Source organism: Episyrphus balteatus, chromosome 1 (assembly GCF_945859705.1).
Source record: "Episyrphus balteatus chromosome 1, idEpiBalt1.1, whole genome shotgun sequence".
Classification (NCBI taxonomy): domain Eukaryota; kingdom Metazoa; phylum Arthropoda; class Insecta; order Diptera; family Syrphidae; genus Episyrphus; species Episyrphus balteatus.
Genome location: NC_079134.1, coordinates 106,097,283 through 106,111,349, shown reverse-complemented (window position 1 = coordinate 106,111,349; position 14,067 = coordinate 106,097,283). Strand labels below are relative to the sequence as shown.

Genomic DNA, 14,067 nt, shown 5'->3' with positions numbered 1-14,067 from the left:
TAGTTAATGCTCAATAAGTGAGACAATACATATAATATAGTTTAATTAGAATTTGAGTAGTGCAAAAATAATTTCCCCTTAAAGTCCGCAGGCTCGGTAATGCTTTGCAATCCGTTTGGGAGTGCATTCCACAAACGAATTGCAGACACGTAAAATGAACGTTCAGCTATGGTGTGTGAGAAACGCGGCAAGATTAGTTTCAATCCTCTTTGTGATTGGGCAAAATTTAAATTTTCACTAAGATAGTTAGGACATCTATTGTGGATGATATTATGAAGCTTCAACACTATTTTGAATTTCAGGTACTCGTCAAGGTTCATCCCAAATAGGATGTGACGTAGATGTGATACACTAGAATACCTAGGTATGCCGTATATAAATCGAATACAATCATTCAGAGCAACATTTAATCTTCGCTTACACTCACAATCTAAAATTGGATAAACTAAAGAGTTATAAGTAAAGTAAGGCATAATTAACGATTTTATAAGATGTTTTTTCATGCCAGGTAACAATAAGTCAGAGGAAGATCTCAGAGATCTTAACCCGCAATAAATTTTTCTGATAGTGTCAGAAATGGCCTTACAACAACTAAGATTACTATCTATTTTAAAGCCCAGATAAGTAACATGACTGACATACTTAATTATTTCATTATCTAAAACAACTGGGGGAAAATCTAACGGGTTGGGATCATCTCTTGAGCATAACATTGCGATAGACTTGGTAGGATTAAGTTTTAAACAATTTTCATTAGACCAGGTCAGAATGCGACTTAAATCCTCATTTAATCTAAAAATGCAGTCTTCCATCAAGCCAACTGTACGACATATGTAAATTATTACATCATCAGCGTATAAGTGTACTCGACAGTTGCAAATGATGTCAGGAAGGTCGTTTATAAACAAAGAAAATAACAGAGGACCTAAGACCGATCCTTGAGGTATTCCGATGTTGGTGATAAAAGGATAAGACATCCCAGTATCAGTTTTTATTCGTTGAACTCTATCTACCAGGTAATTGCACAACAACTTGAGCGCAGTGTTCGAAAAATTAAAATTTAACCTAAGCTTCGAAAGAAGTATAGAGTGGTCAATGCTGTCAAATGCCTTAGAAAAATCTAAGAGCGCCATAACACCAAACTTATCATTGTCAAGAGCAAAGCGGATATCTGAAGTGACTTTAATTACTGCCGATTCACAGCTGTGTTTATGCCGAAACCCAGATTGCCATTTTGTCAGGAATGTGTGTTCATTTAGATAGATTTGAATTTGGTCATGCATAATTTTTTCAAATAACTTACCCAGGTACGATAAAATACTAATAGGCCTATACTCAGAAGGATTAGAGGGATTTACTTTTTTGGGAACAGGAATAATGCATGCATTTTTCCACGCATCCGGAAACTCACCACTGTAGATGCAAAAATTGAATATATGGAGTAAGTGGTTCAAAACAAGGGGTAGGATGAGTTTTACAAATTTCGGCGAAATATCATCAGGACCAATCGCATTAGATTTGACTGATCTGACCAGCGATGCCAACTGAGGCATAATTATGCCTTTTAGGCATAATTTTATTAGCTAAGGCATTGAGGCTTATTTTTTGCCAAAAAGGCATAATTTTTTTCTTTCTACTCTTGATTTATATTTTAAAACTTTCGAATATTTTTTTTAAATATTTTGACAAAAAGACTAAAAACTTATATTTTCTATATCTTTTAAATAAAGGTTGTTCGAAGTTTTATATACAGAATTTGTTTTTACCATTTAACTCTTAGTAGTGTTTAATTTTTCGAAGAATTTTGTTCACACTAATAACTTTTACTAGAAAAGAATCTAATTTTGTTGCTGTAAAAAGGTCTAAAACGCTTGCAAATAGGCTAATAATTTTTATTGGTGAAAAAAATTGGCCGCAAATTTCTTCCAATTATATGAAGCAACGTCTTGAAATATTCCTTTCGAAGAAAAAAAGTTTCCGTTACGTGACAAATAAGTTGCCTTTTCAATCGTCAGTTAGACTATCAGAAGAATAAATTTCAATATAAAAAATTTTATTCCTAGGAATAATCTCTATCTGAGGTTTATCTGACTATTGAAAATTTGCCCTTAATGTATAAGTTGATTAAATAAACATTTCGTTTTGTGTACTTGTGTACTTTTTGTATATAATTTTTAAGCATAAACTAAGAAATTTCAATTGAGGCATAATTTATTTGAAAAGGCATAATTTTTTTTCAAGTGAGGCATAATTTTGACTGAACGGGTTGGCAACGCTGGATCTGACAGAGTTTACCAGCTCACATGCACCTATGCAGTCAAAGGAGAAAGAACTTTCACTTTCAGGCATAGCAAATATACTTCGAGGAATTATCGCACTTGACAAGGAAGGAATCAAGACATTAGACATTTCTAAAGCTGTAAACGGGCATTTAATTTTATTTTTATCATTCTTGACTCCAAATTTTTTTAAGTTGGTCCAAAGTTCTTTAGAACTGAGAGAGGGATCAAGTTTCTTGAGTAAATATGTACGCTTAGCATTGCGAATAGAAGAATTAACTTTATTTCGAGCATAAATATACTGCCTTTTATTAAATTCTGTAGGGTTATTTTTGAATCTACGGAAAAAACGCTCCCTCTCCCGAATGATATATTTTAGGTTGCCATTGAACCAAGGACATCTATTAGTTTTTAACTCCTTAGTAATTAATGGGATATAGTTATCATATAACTGAGTCAATAAGTTGTTAAACAATTGTACCTTACTATTAACATCACCCAAATAATAAATCTGATTCCAATCAAAACTAGAGAAATTTCTACTTAAATCTTCAAAGTCAAAGTTACGAAAGGACCTAAAGGTAAATGTTCGAGAAAAATGAGTTCTGTCAACATCAAACTGAAACGAGCAAAATATGAAATCAGAAGTCGGTCTAATTTGATCATTTCCCAAAATTCTATACCTTGAGCTGGTCAAAAACATGTCAATCAAGGAGGGATTAGTTTCAGACTTGAAACATGTTGGCCATTGATTATTTATAACCGATAGACCCATTTTATCACAGAAAAATCGAGTAAAACTGTGTTTAAGCTGCGAACTCCGAATAATATGTTTATATTATAATTTAATTTACTATACACAATGTTATATCTTTGAAGTATTGTATATACTTGTATTAGACTATAAGTAATGAAAATGAATCAAAAAATAATTAATCTTAATTAATACTAAATTGAACTAAATAGTCAACACTAAAACTTTGCTGAATGTCTCTCTTATATTTTAACGAAAATTGAACATAAGGATTGTCGAATAAAATAAAAAGAAATGATATCGTTGAACTAGCCACGACAAGACAGACGTGTATTTTTTATTAGCAGCAAGTACTTTAAATATATATAAAATATCCTATAAAGTTGGACTTGTCTCTTTAATTTAATTTTAATTTCGCTTGTGAAAACTATCACAAGAAACATTGGTGCCGAAACCCGGGAGTATATAGTATTTCCAATATAAATCAATCTAAATTTTATTGTAAATTTATAAAATTAAAGTTTAAAAATTGCAATAAGTGGATTCTGGCAATTAATCAGAATTTGCCCTACAAAAGTTGGAAGGAAACCGATCGTGGTAAACTCTAAAAGTTCTTAATTTCTTTACTCATATTTGCAGTACATAAATTCGAATAAAGAAGAAGAAATATAAGTCTCTGAGTCACCAATCTATATGTATGTACATCAAGCTTTTTGGTCATCGTTTTCTTGGAGCAGTGACATACAAATTTAGCAAGGTTGCAACCGCATGGAGAAAAAGCTATCACTCATACCTAGAAAAGTTATCCAACATTTCATCAAACCAGGCAATTAGATTAGCTTTGATCGAGTCTGCAGTGTGAAATCGTCACTCAAACGCCGAAAGAACTCTAACCCGGTGTTGCAGTGTGGATTGTATCGAGGATCGTTTGAAACATTGAGTTGATTGAAACCACAAGTAAGCTTGATTCTATATATATGATTTCTTATTAAAATTGTTGAGAAACTTATTCGTTGTTGCTGATACAAAGTTGTTACTGATAGAAATTTGTTGCGAAGTAAATTGTTGGTAAACAAATTTGTAAATACTTGCTGCTAGAAGATCTAGTGTGGTGAATTAAAAATCATTTAAACATTGTTGCTAGAAGAGTTAATAAGTCAACATTTATCAATTATGTTGATAGGAAACGTAAACAAACTAGAAGTATAGTTGTTGCTAGTTATTTACCGAATATTTTCTCTAAAAAGTAAACTTGGCATAGGCTTAATTGGATACAATAAGTTGTCGTTGATAAGAAAATTGATTGCATCTTAAGAGAGGCTAATCTATTTTGCATAGCTTATTTCTTGCATTTGGGTTTTTTGAATCTACTGTTGGACTTACTGTCGGAGTTGCTGCTGCTGGTGCAATTATCCATTGCTAATAGATAGTTTATTGTGGTGTTGGGTCTTTTATGAAATCTTCGGTTGGAGTTGCTGTTGTTGCTGCTGGCGAATTTGTAAATTGTTGTGTGCAGATTTGTTGTTGCTAAAGATTATCCTCGAATTAACGAAAATTGTTGGCATTAGATAGCTACGATGCCTGACGATAAGCAAAGTAAAGATGAGGCATCACAAAGTGAACAGAGCGTAGGGAAGACTTTGGCTGACTTGAAAGGATTACGTGCGTCATCAAAGGGAAATCTGAGTCGAACGAAGAACCTTATAATATAGAAGGGAAGTACGCTTTCAGAACCCGAACTAGAATGTCGTTTAGGGATTCTTGAGTCATATTTTAAACAGATATTGAATGTTCAATCGTCCATTGAAAGATTTAATAACCCTGACGAAGAAAAGGCTAATGAGGCTTTTCGTGAAGAGGTAGAAGAAATTTATGTTTGCGCGAAAACAAAAATAATGACATTGTTATCGGACATGAGGGGCAACACAACTGCTGCTGAGCATTTAAATGCAACATATTTTCCAGAGCACCCCCGCCCTCGCTCAAAGTTAGAACCAATAAAACTACCTACGTTTTCCGGTAAATTCTCAGAATATCCTAATTTTATGGGATTATTTACGAATTTAGTTCACAAAGACGAAAGCCTTGACACTTTGCAAAAGTTTAATTACTTGCTCAGATATCTTTCTGGTTCAGCATTGGATGCTGTAAGAGACTTTAATGTCGTTAGCTCAAATTATCAGAAAGCACTAGATAGATTAAAGGCCCGCTTTGATAATAAGACTCTTTTATTTCAAGAGCACATAAATAGTTTGTTAGAATTTCCAAAACTTTCTAAAATATCTGCTTCATCTTTACGTCATTTGGAGGATAGTTTTAATACACATTTCACTGCAATGCTTGCAATAGGAAATTACGAAGACATAGCTTCCTCGATTTTGATCTCGTTAGCTATGGATAGAGTGGATGAAGAAACTCAATCGAAATGGCAGGATGAAATGGACTATAATAAGCTCCCAACGTGGGATGAATTTAGTAAAGTTTTAGATCGTCGTTGTAAAAGCTTAGAAGCAAAAGAAGCTAGGATTCCAAAGCCAAGCACTTCTGCTAAGAGTCAGGCGAAATCCGATCATTCAAGTTCGCAAAATAGTGGAAAAAAGCAGTTTAGGAAATTTAAAGCTACAACGTTAGCCGCGGAGCGCATACAATGTGAATATTGTAAGTCCTTGCAACACTTTATTGATTCTTGTCCAGAATTTGATAGCTTGCCAGTGGGAAGGAGGTTCCTGGAAGTTAAAAAGCGTATCCTTTGTATAAATTGTCTGGGAAAGGATCATTCTGTGCGACATTGTACTAAGCCAAAGTGCAGCATTTGCTCGTTACCTCATAATAAGCTACTCCATAGATTTTCGGTCAATAATGCGAACGATAGCTCAGGCCAGGGCCAGTCTAGCTCTGCTTCATTAGTTGGCAGGTCATCTAATCAAACTATTCTAGCCACAGCTGTTGTCTTAATTAAAGATAGTTATGGTAATTTTCAACCTGCGCGTGTTTTGTTAGACTCGGCCTCGCAATTAAATTTCATAACTGAAAGTATGGTGCAAAGACTTAGACTATCAAAATCCAAGTCAGATATACAAATAAGTGGAATAGGGAACGGGGTCACAAATGTCCGATACACCACAAAATCGGTTTGTAGATCCAGGATTTCTGAGTTTGAGACTGAATTAGAGCTTCTTGTAATCAAAAACATTACTAATCATCAGCCTAGCAAATCATTTGAGGTAGAGAGTTGGAAAATACCAAAAAATATTGTATTAGCAGATCCAAACTTCAACGAAACTGCTAAAGTTGATATGTTGATAGGCGCAGACCATTTCTTTGACCTTTTATCGATTGGTCAGATCAAATTGGAAGAGAAGCTTACTCTTCAAAAGACCCTTTTTGGATGGGTCGTTTCGGGATCATATGATTCATCAGATGTATCAGCCAGGACAGTTTGCCTTGTAGGAGGGGAGCAGTTGTCGAAAGACGAATATCTCCACGAACGTGTTGAAAAGTTGTTTGAAATAGAAAACTATCCCATAACTTCTGAACTGCTTAACCCTGAAGAAGAAAAATGTGAAGAACATTTCAAAAATACAGTAGAGAAAAATGGGGAAGGCAGATATGTTGTGAGTTTTCCGTTTAAAGAAGATCCATCGGCATTAGGAGAATCCTTTGAAATAGCAAAAAAGAGATTTATGTCGTTGGAAAGGAGGCTTATGAAGAATATCGTTGTAAAAGAACAATACGTAAATTTTTTGAAAGAGTATGAGGATCTAGGACATATGTCGGAAGTTAGTGATGCTGAGACTAAAAATATGAAGTACTTTTGCCCCCATCAGTACGTGCTCAGACCGGAATCAACAACTACAAAACTTAGAGTAGTTTTTGATTGTAGTGCTAAAACTTCATCCGGTAAATCCTTAAACGATATTTTAATGAAAGGTCCGATAATGCAAGATGATCTTTACTCAATTATATTACGTTTTCGCTGTTACAAATACGCACTTACAGCTGACATCTCCAAAATGTACCGCCAAATAGTAGTGAATCCAAATGATCGTAAATACCAATGTATTCTTTGGAGATCTAATCAAACGGATCCGTTAAAGGTGTACCAGTTAAATACAGTGACCTATGGAACAACTTCGGCGCCTTATTTAGCTACCCGCTGTTTAAAGACATTGTCAGAAGAAGGTGCAAGTATGTTTCCATTAGGTTCAAAAGTTCTGAATGAGGATTTTTATATGGACGACCTAATCAGTGGGGGAGATTCGCCAGAAGAAATTTTTGGTATATATGAAGAAGTTAGAACCCTTTTACTTAGTGCAGGCTTTGAGCTTCGTAAGTGGTGGTCGAATGAAAAAACTTTGTTGGATGTCGTACCAGAAGTAGAACGAGAGAAACCACTTAGAATAAATGATGCAGACATTATTAAAACTTTAGGAATCAAATGGAATCCATCTTCAGACGAGCTCCAGTATGTGATTCCAGAAATTAAGTTAAACCAGAAAATAACAAAGCGCATTATTCTATCTGAATTGTCTACTCTATTTGACCCATTGGGGTTAGTTAACCCAGTTGTTGTGAAAGGTAAAATTCTGTTGCAAAGCTTGTGGGTAAAAAAGACTGATTGGGATGAATCAGTTCAAGCACGAATTTTTACTGAATGGGAAGCTTTTCGAAATCACTTGAAAGAGTTGGAATTGGTCAAAGTTCCGAGATATGTGTTAAGCTTGAGGTCAAGAAACACACAAATTCATGGATTCTCGGATGCATCTTTACGTGCATATGGCTGTTGTGTTTATTTAAGGTCTGTTGACGAAAATGGGGTAGTTTCTTGCAACTTGATAACGGCAAAATCCAGAGTAGCGCCTATAAAAACTCAAAGCTTGCCAAGATTAGAGTTATGTGCAGCGGAATTGCTTGCTTCTATTATTTTAAAGATTCTTCCAAATTTCTCGCATATAGTTGACGATATTTACTTATGGACCGATTCCGAAATAGTGCTTTGTTGGTTGTCAGCACATCCTTCGAGTTGGGAAGTATTTATTGCGAATAGAGTATCAAAAATACAAACAAATTTGCCCCAAGCTACTTGGAAGCATGTAAACACAAAACAAAATCCTGCAGACATTGTATCTCGGGGTGCCTATGCAAGTGAGTTGATGGACAGCATGTGGTTTTCGGGTCCAAAATTCCTTAAATTGTCACAAGATATGTGGCCTAAACAAAAAGATTTGTCAATGATAAGAAAAGATACTCCTGGAATGCGAAAATGTAATGTAGTTCTTTTGGCGAAAATTATAGATGATCACTTTGAGAATATGTACTTGCGTTTTAAAAGCATTGACAAAACATGTCAAATATTTGCGCTTATACTTCGCTGGATCATCGTAGTTCGCAAAAAGATGATAATTAAGAAAGAAGAGAAAGAACAAAAAGAAGAAAAAACAGTTTTTGAAGAATATGAGCTTCGTTATAATTCACCTATCAGAGCTGATGAGATTGACAATGCGCTGCTCAGAATTCTTTGGAATATTCAACAAAAGAACTTCCATGAGGAAATTTATAAATTAAAAAAAGAAGACATAATTAGCCCTACGAGTCCCGTCAAAAATCTCAATCCTTTCCTCGACGGTGACTCATTTAAACTCCTTAGAGTGGGTGGGCGTCTGCAGAATGCGGACATACCTTATTCTGTAAAATATCCCATCCTTCTTCCTAAATCTAATCCTTTTGTCAAAAACCTTTTAACTTTTTTACATAATAAAAATTACCATGCAGGTCCCCAAGCTCTAGTTGGAATAGTGCGGCAGAGGTTCTGGGTGCTAGATGTACGCACACTTGCAAAGAAAGTCGTTAGTAGCTGTTGGACTTGTTTCAAATATAGACCAAAGATGTTGGGTCAAATTATGGGCAATCTGCCTACCGACAGAGTGCAGCCTGCAAGAGCATTTTTAAAGAGTGGTGTAGACTTTGGCGGTCCGTTCCAAACGACTTACAAGCTGCGAGGGCAAAGAACTTCAAAATCTTATGTAGCCGTCTTCGTCTGTTTCGTTGTGAAGGCGGTCCATCTGGAGGTTGTCTCAGATTTAACTACTGAAGGGTTTATTGCAGCACTTAAACGATTTGTAGCAAGGCGAGGTTTATGCAAGGATCTGTATTGCGATAATGGAACGAATTTTGTTGGGGCCCGTAACCAGTTAGAAGAGTTCAGGCGAAGTTTTCTTGACCAGAAAACGGAACAAAGAATAAGTCAATGGTGTGCCGCAGAGCGAATTCAGTTCCATCATATACCTCCAAAGACTCCACATTTTGGTGGGCTATGGGAGGCCGCCGTAAAGTCAGCCAAAAAACATCTCGTTCGCACCGTCGGGGAAACTTCCCTTACCTTTGAAGAACTGTCAACTGTTGTGGCTGATATAGAAGCTATATTGAATTCCCGTCCAATGTATGCGATGTCCAATGACCCGAGTGATGAAGAAGTCCTTACTCCTGGTCATTTTTTAATTGGTGGTCCATTAAATGCAATAGTCGAACCAGTGGTCACTGACTACAAGATGCCTACGTTGAAGAGATGGCGACAGCTGACGTTGATAAAGCAGCATTTTTGGAATCGATGGTCGAAGGAATATCTGGTAGACTTACAAAGACGAGTAAAATGGTCTGATTCATCTCAAAATGCCAAAATTAATAGCCTAGTTCTCGTTGGGGATGACAATGCACCTCCACAAAACTGGCTAATGGGACGAATAACAAATTTGATTCAATCTTCAGATGGGAAGGTTCGTGTTGTTGATATCAATACCAAAAAGGGCGTTATTCGAAGGTCAATTCATCGGATAGCACCGCTTCCACTAGATGATTGAAGATACCCTTTGGATACTTCAAGGCGGGCAGGATGTTTAAGCTGCGAACTCCGAATAATATGTTTATATTATAATTTAATTTACTGTACACAATGTTATATCTTTGAAGTATTGTATATACTTGTATTAGACTATAAGTAATGAAAATGAATCAAAAAATAATTAATCTTAATTAATACTAAATTGAACTAAATAGTCAACACTAAAACTTTGCTGAATGTCTCTCTTATATTTTAACGAAAATTGAACATAAGGATTGTCGAATAAAATAAAAAGAAATGATATCGTTGAACTAGCCACGACAAGACAGACGTGTATTTTTTATTAGCAGCAAGTACTTTAAATATATATAAAATATCCTATAAAGTTGGACTTGTCTCTTTAATTTAATTTTAATTTCGCTTGTGAAAACTATCACAAGAAACAAACTGTTATTGGATAAAAAATTTACATTAAAATCACCTCCAATTAAAACATCAGTGTATTTAGGACCGAGTTTCAATAAAGCTTCTTCTAATTCACGTAGGTTTTCTTCTTTAAACATATTCGGGGGACTATAGACAGCTACAATTAAACACTTTTCAACTGAATTACTCATTTCAACACAAACAAAATCAATGTTAGTTTCAGTTGATTTGAAAACTGTAGCAGCTGAAATATTTTCACGTACATACACACAAACTCCACCTCCAACTCTATTTTCCCTATCACTCCTGTGCATATTGAAACCAGGTAAAGATACTAATGCGTCTGAAATATAACTATTCAACCACGATTCAGTTACCATAATAACATCCAACTTAGAGGTACTAAACATTTGATATAACATGGTGTATTTAGCTCTTATACTTTCAGCGTTTAAACAACAAACACTTATACCATCAAACGCATCACACAACACATTCAGAACGGACCTCACGTTATCAGGATCTGCACCAATCACCATAAAATAGTAAAAAGAAACAGACTACCATCACCACCAACACCACTGACATAAAAGGGGAAAATATTTGCACCAAATCATTAAGATAAAAAGAATTAGAGATATAAATAATTATAGTAAACATTTTATAATCATAATGCAATAATTAGGCTCTGTTAAAAAGAAACTATATTAAAATCAAATAATATACAAATAGTACAATAATTAGGTTCAAATATAAAAAAAAGAAAAAAAAAAAATTCAAAATTGTATGTATGTATGCATGTAACAATAATAATAATAGAAATAATAATAATAATACTTATACATCAAAAACCTAAGCCATCAACAGCATCAACAGTCATCATCATCACCACCGGCAGTATCAGCATCATCTAATATAGCTCTAGCAACGTCATCAAACTCAGATGTTTCATCAACAGACTGATTAACAGACTGATTAACAACACCCAAATCAGAAGCAGCAGCAGCAACAACATCAGCAGAAAAAGAAGAGATCGCCACGAATTCCCTTTTTTCGCTTTCAATATGTACAGAAATAAAAAAAAAGGTTCGTGTTTTGAATTTATTATATTATTTTTTTATGAATTAACTCCTCTACTGAGCACTTAAATTGTTTTTAATTGTTTTGAGCTCAACTCCACAGTTGAATGTGTTGGTGCCATTTAAAATGCACGGGAAAACTACCACATATAAGCACTGTGGAGTTTTTCCTCTCATTGCAGCTCTATGAAAAATACATTGCATTTATAACATTGTAAACAAAAGAATGCCTTTGTTTTGCTTTGAATTTTCATATTGAATGTGAAACGTCAAACTCATTGAGTGTCTATGACGTTTGACATAGATGCGCAGAGCGATACAAAATTGAAAAAGGGAATCCGCTATCTGTTTTAGTTGCATCATGACCATTAACATTACTTGCGACGTTCTTATGTTATAAGCGTTTGAATATTTTTGATTTTTTAAAATTCAAACGTTGGATTTTAATTTTTTTTCTAATTTTTCGACAAGACTTTGGTAATTTTATATTTATATTCGTTCAACAATCTTATCAGTATTCATTTTGCGTATATCTCGAAATATTGCCATTTCAATGCAACAATATCAAACAAAATGTCAAACCTCATTTTCTCCGCTTTTTTTTTTGCTTAATATTTTTGATATTTCTGTATAATGGCCCTTCAAGCAATTTCTCCATTTGGACATGCCATTTTACTCACACATAGACAACTTTTTGTGTAGGTATGAACACAAAGGGCCTTACCAATAATCAAATTTAAAGCTCAGTTAAATATTTAACTGAGCTTTAAATATTTCTCCATACCAATAACCAATTTAATAGTCAGGTTTAGGGCAGGGGTTAACGCCACGTTAAATAAATAGTTAGTTAAATGTAAACGCACGGTGTGTACTGTCATTTGACAGCAAAAAAAAACATTTGTCAAGTCAACAAGTTGTTGAGAAAAGCTTATAATATTGGCGCCAATTTATTAAATAAGTAAGTGGAAAAATGTATTTGTTTAAATATTTATCTTTATTATTAAAGAGAAAACTTAAAAAAATAGATCTGCAAATTTTCATCGTCGCACTTCACGATAGATGAACATTTTTTTATACACTTTTGTCCTCCTTACGTGGGTTCCATTTTTTTTTAACTTTTACAACAAAAATAAAAATATGTGTAGTTAGTGGTGTGTTTTTGTTCATTATTATATTTATTACAAAAAATGTCACTTCCAATGCTGTCATTTTGAGAACAAATGTAATAAGTAACAGAAGCGAAATTAGTTAAACGCTTGTATATTTTTATTATTAGGGGGGTTCACATTGACTAATAGCGTTTTCGTTTGGTAATTCTTAGAACTGTCCGGGACCATCCGATCCGGGATGCCAAACGAACAAACTTCGCTGCTGTTTTTTTGATTCTGAATTTGGGTTTGTTTGTATTTGTGAAACGTCAATGATGAAATTTTTATTTTGTTTTATTTTTTTTGTATACCTTCGAGCTGCGACCTACCTCAATAAAAATGTCTAAAATAAATTTTTGTGATTTCGAGATAAATACCGAGGAAAATGGAGATATAAATTGTGTGGACAATAAAATTTATTTAAAAAATAAATATAGTAAGAAAATAAGTCGTGAAAGTTATATTTCTATCTTCACTAATATAATATTTATATTATAAAATAATTGCTTTCGATCACGAAATTTTGGCGGTCAACTCCGATGAAGTTGCAAAGTTTTATGACCTACAGCAAAAGACACTTGATAATGAGCCTGCGCCTCGGACATATGGTAGGATTTTAAAATAATTAATAATTTAAAAGGATTACCCAAATTGTATTCCAGAAATTCACAAGTGGTCAGATGAAGACACCGACACTTTGCTACAGCTATATGGGCAGAACATTAACAATGTGGGTCCATTAAAAAAATTTAGAAATAAGAGAGAAATGTGGGGCTTTTTGGCCCAAGAATGTGGTCAGCACCACAACATTAGTCTAACTGCTGAGCAGGTTGAAGGCCGGTTCAAAACAGTTTTAAAGAAAACAAAGGCTATTATCAAAAACAATAAAACCAGCGGAGCAGTACGAAAGAAAATTCCTTTCGAAGAATCAATGAAAGGAATTATTGATAGAGACGATTCAATTGTACCGGAAGTCTTTATTGGCCCAAACAAGTTGCTCCGCAAGGCAGATATGTTTAAATCATGGGAGGACCGGCCTTCGACTTCTCAAGGATCGATGCCAGTCAGCATTCCACATGAGTCACTGCCTCCTGAGGAGAATACTCCCATTGAAGTAGCGGAAGGATTCGAAGAGGTGGTGCCTAGTCCACCCCGAAAGAAGCAAAAAAGTTCTGCCGAAAAATGCATCGAAATACTTATAGCAGACAAAGGGGCTCGGATGGAATATAAAGAAGAACATAAAAATCGAAGGCATGCGGAACAGATGTTACACGTAAGGGAGCAAACAAACGTGCTCTGAAAAATGTTAAATTGTTTAAGCACCTTACTGACTGGTAATGCTCCTGTTCCATCTCCTTCTCAACCGCCGCGGGTCGCAGAATAAAGTGTGCCCAACCACAAAATCTTTTTGAAACAAAACTGAAGTAGGTACCTTCCTTTTTTTATGTGAATTACGATTTTTGTTTTTTTTTTTTTCTATTGAATTGTACTAGTTTTAAGTTTTTTTTTAATAGATATAAGTTCCTAACAAAATAAATAATTA

General features: G+C 34.5%; 1 protein-coding gene across 1 annotated transcript; it reads left to right on the top strand.

Annotated features, from left to right (window-relative positions):
- The first annotated feature begins 4,610 nt into the window (after positions 1-4,610).
- Positions 4,611-9,890, top strand: LOC129909499 (uncharacterized). Its single transcript, XM_055986577.1, has 2 exons — positions 4,611-4,661; positions 4,815-9,890. Exons 1-2 carry the CDS (start codon positions 4,611-4,613, stop codon positions 9,888-9,890), a joined length of 5,127 nt encoding a protein of 1,708 aa, XP_055842552.1.
- Positions 9,891-14,067: the final 4,177 nt, after the last annotated feature.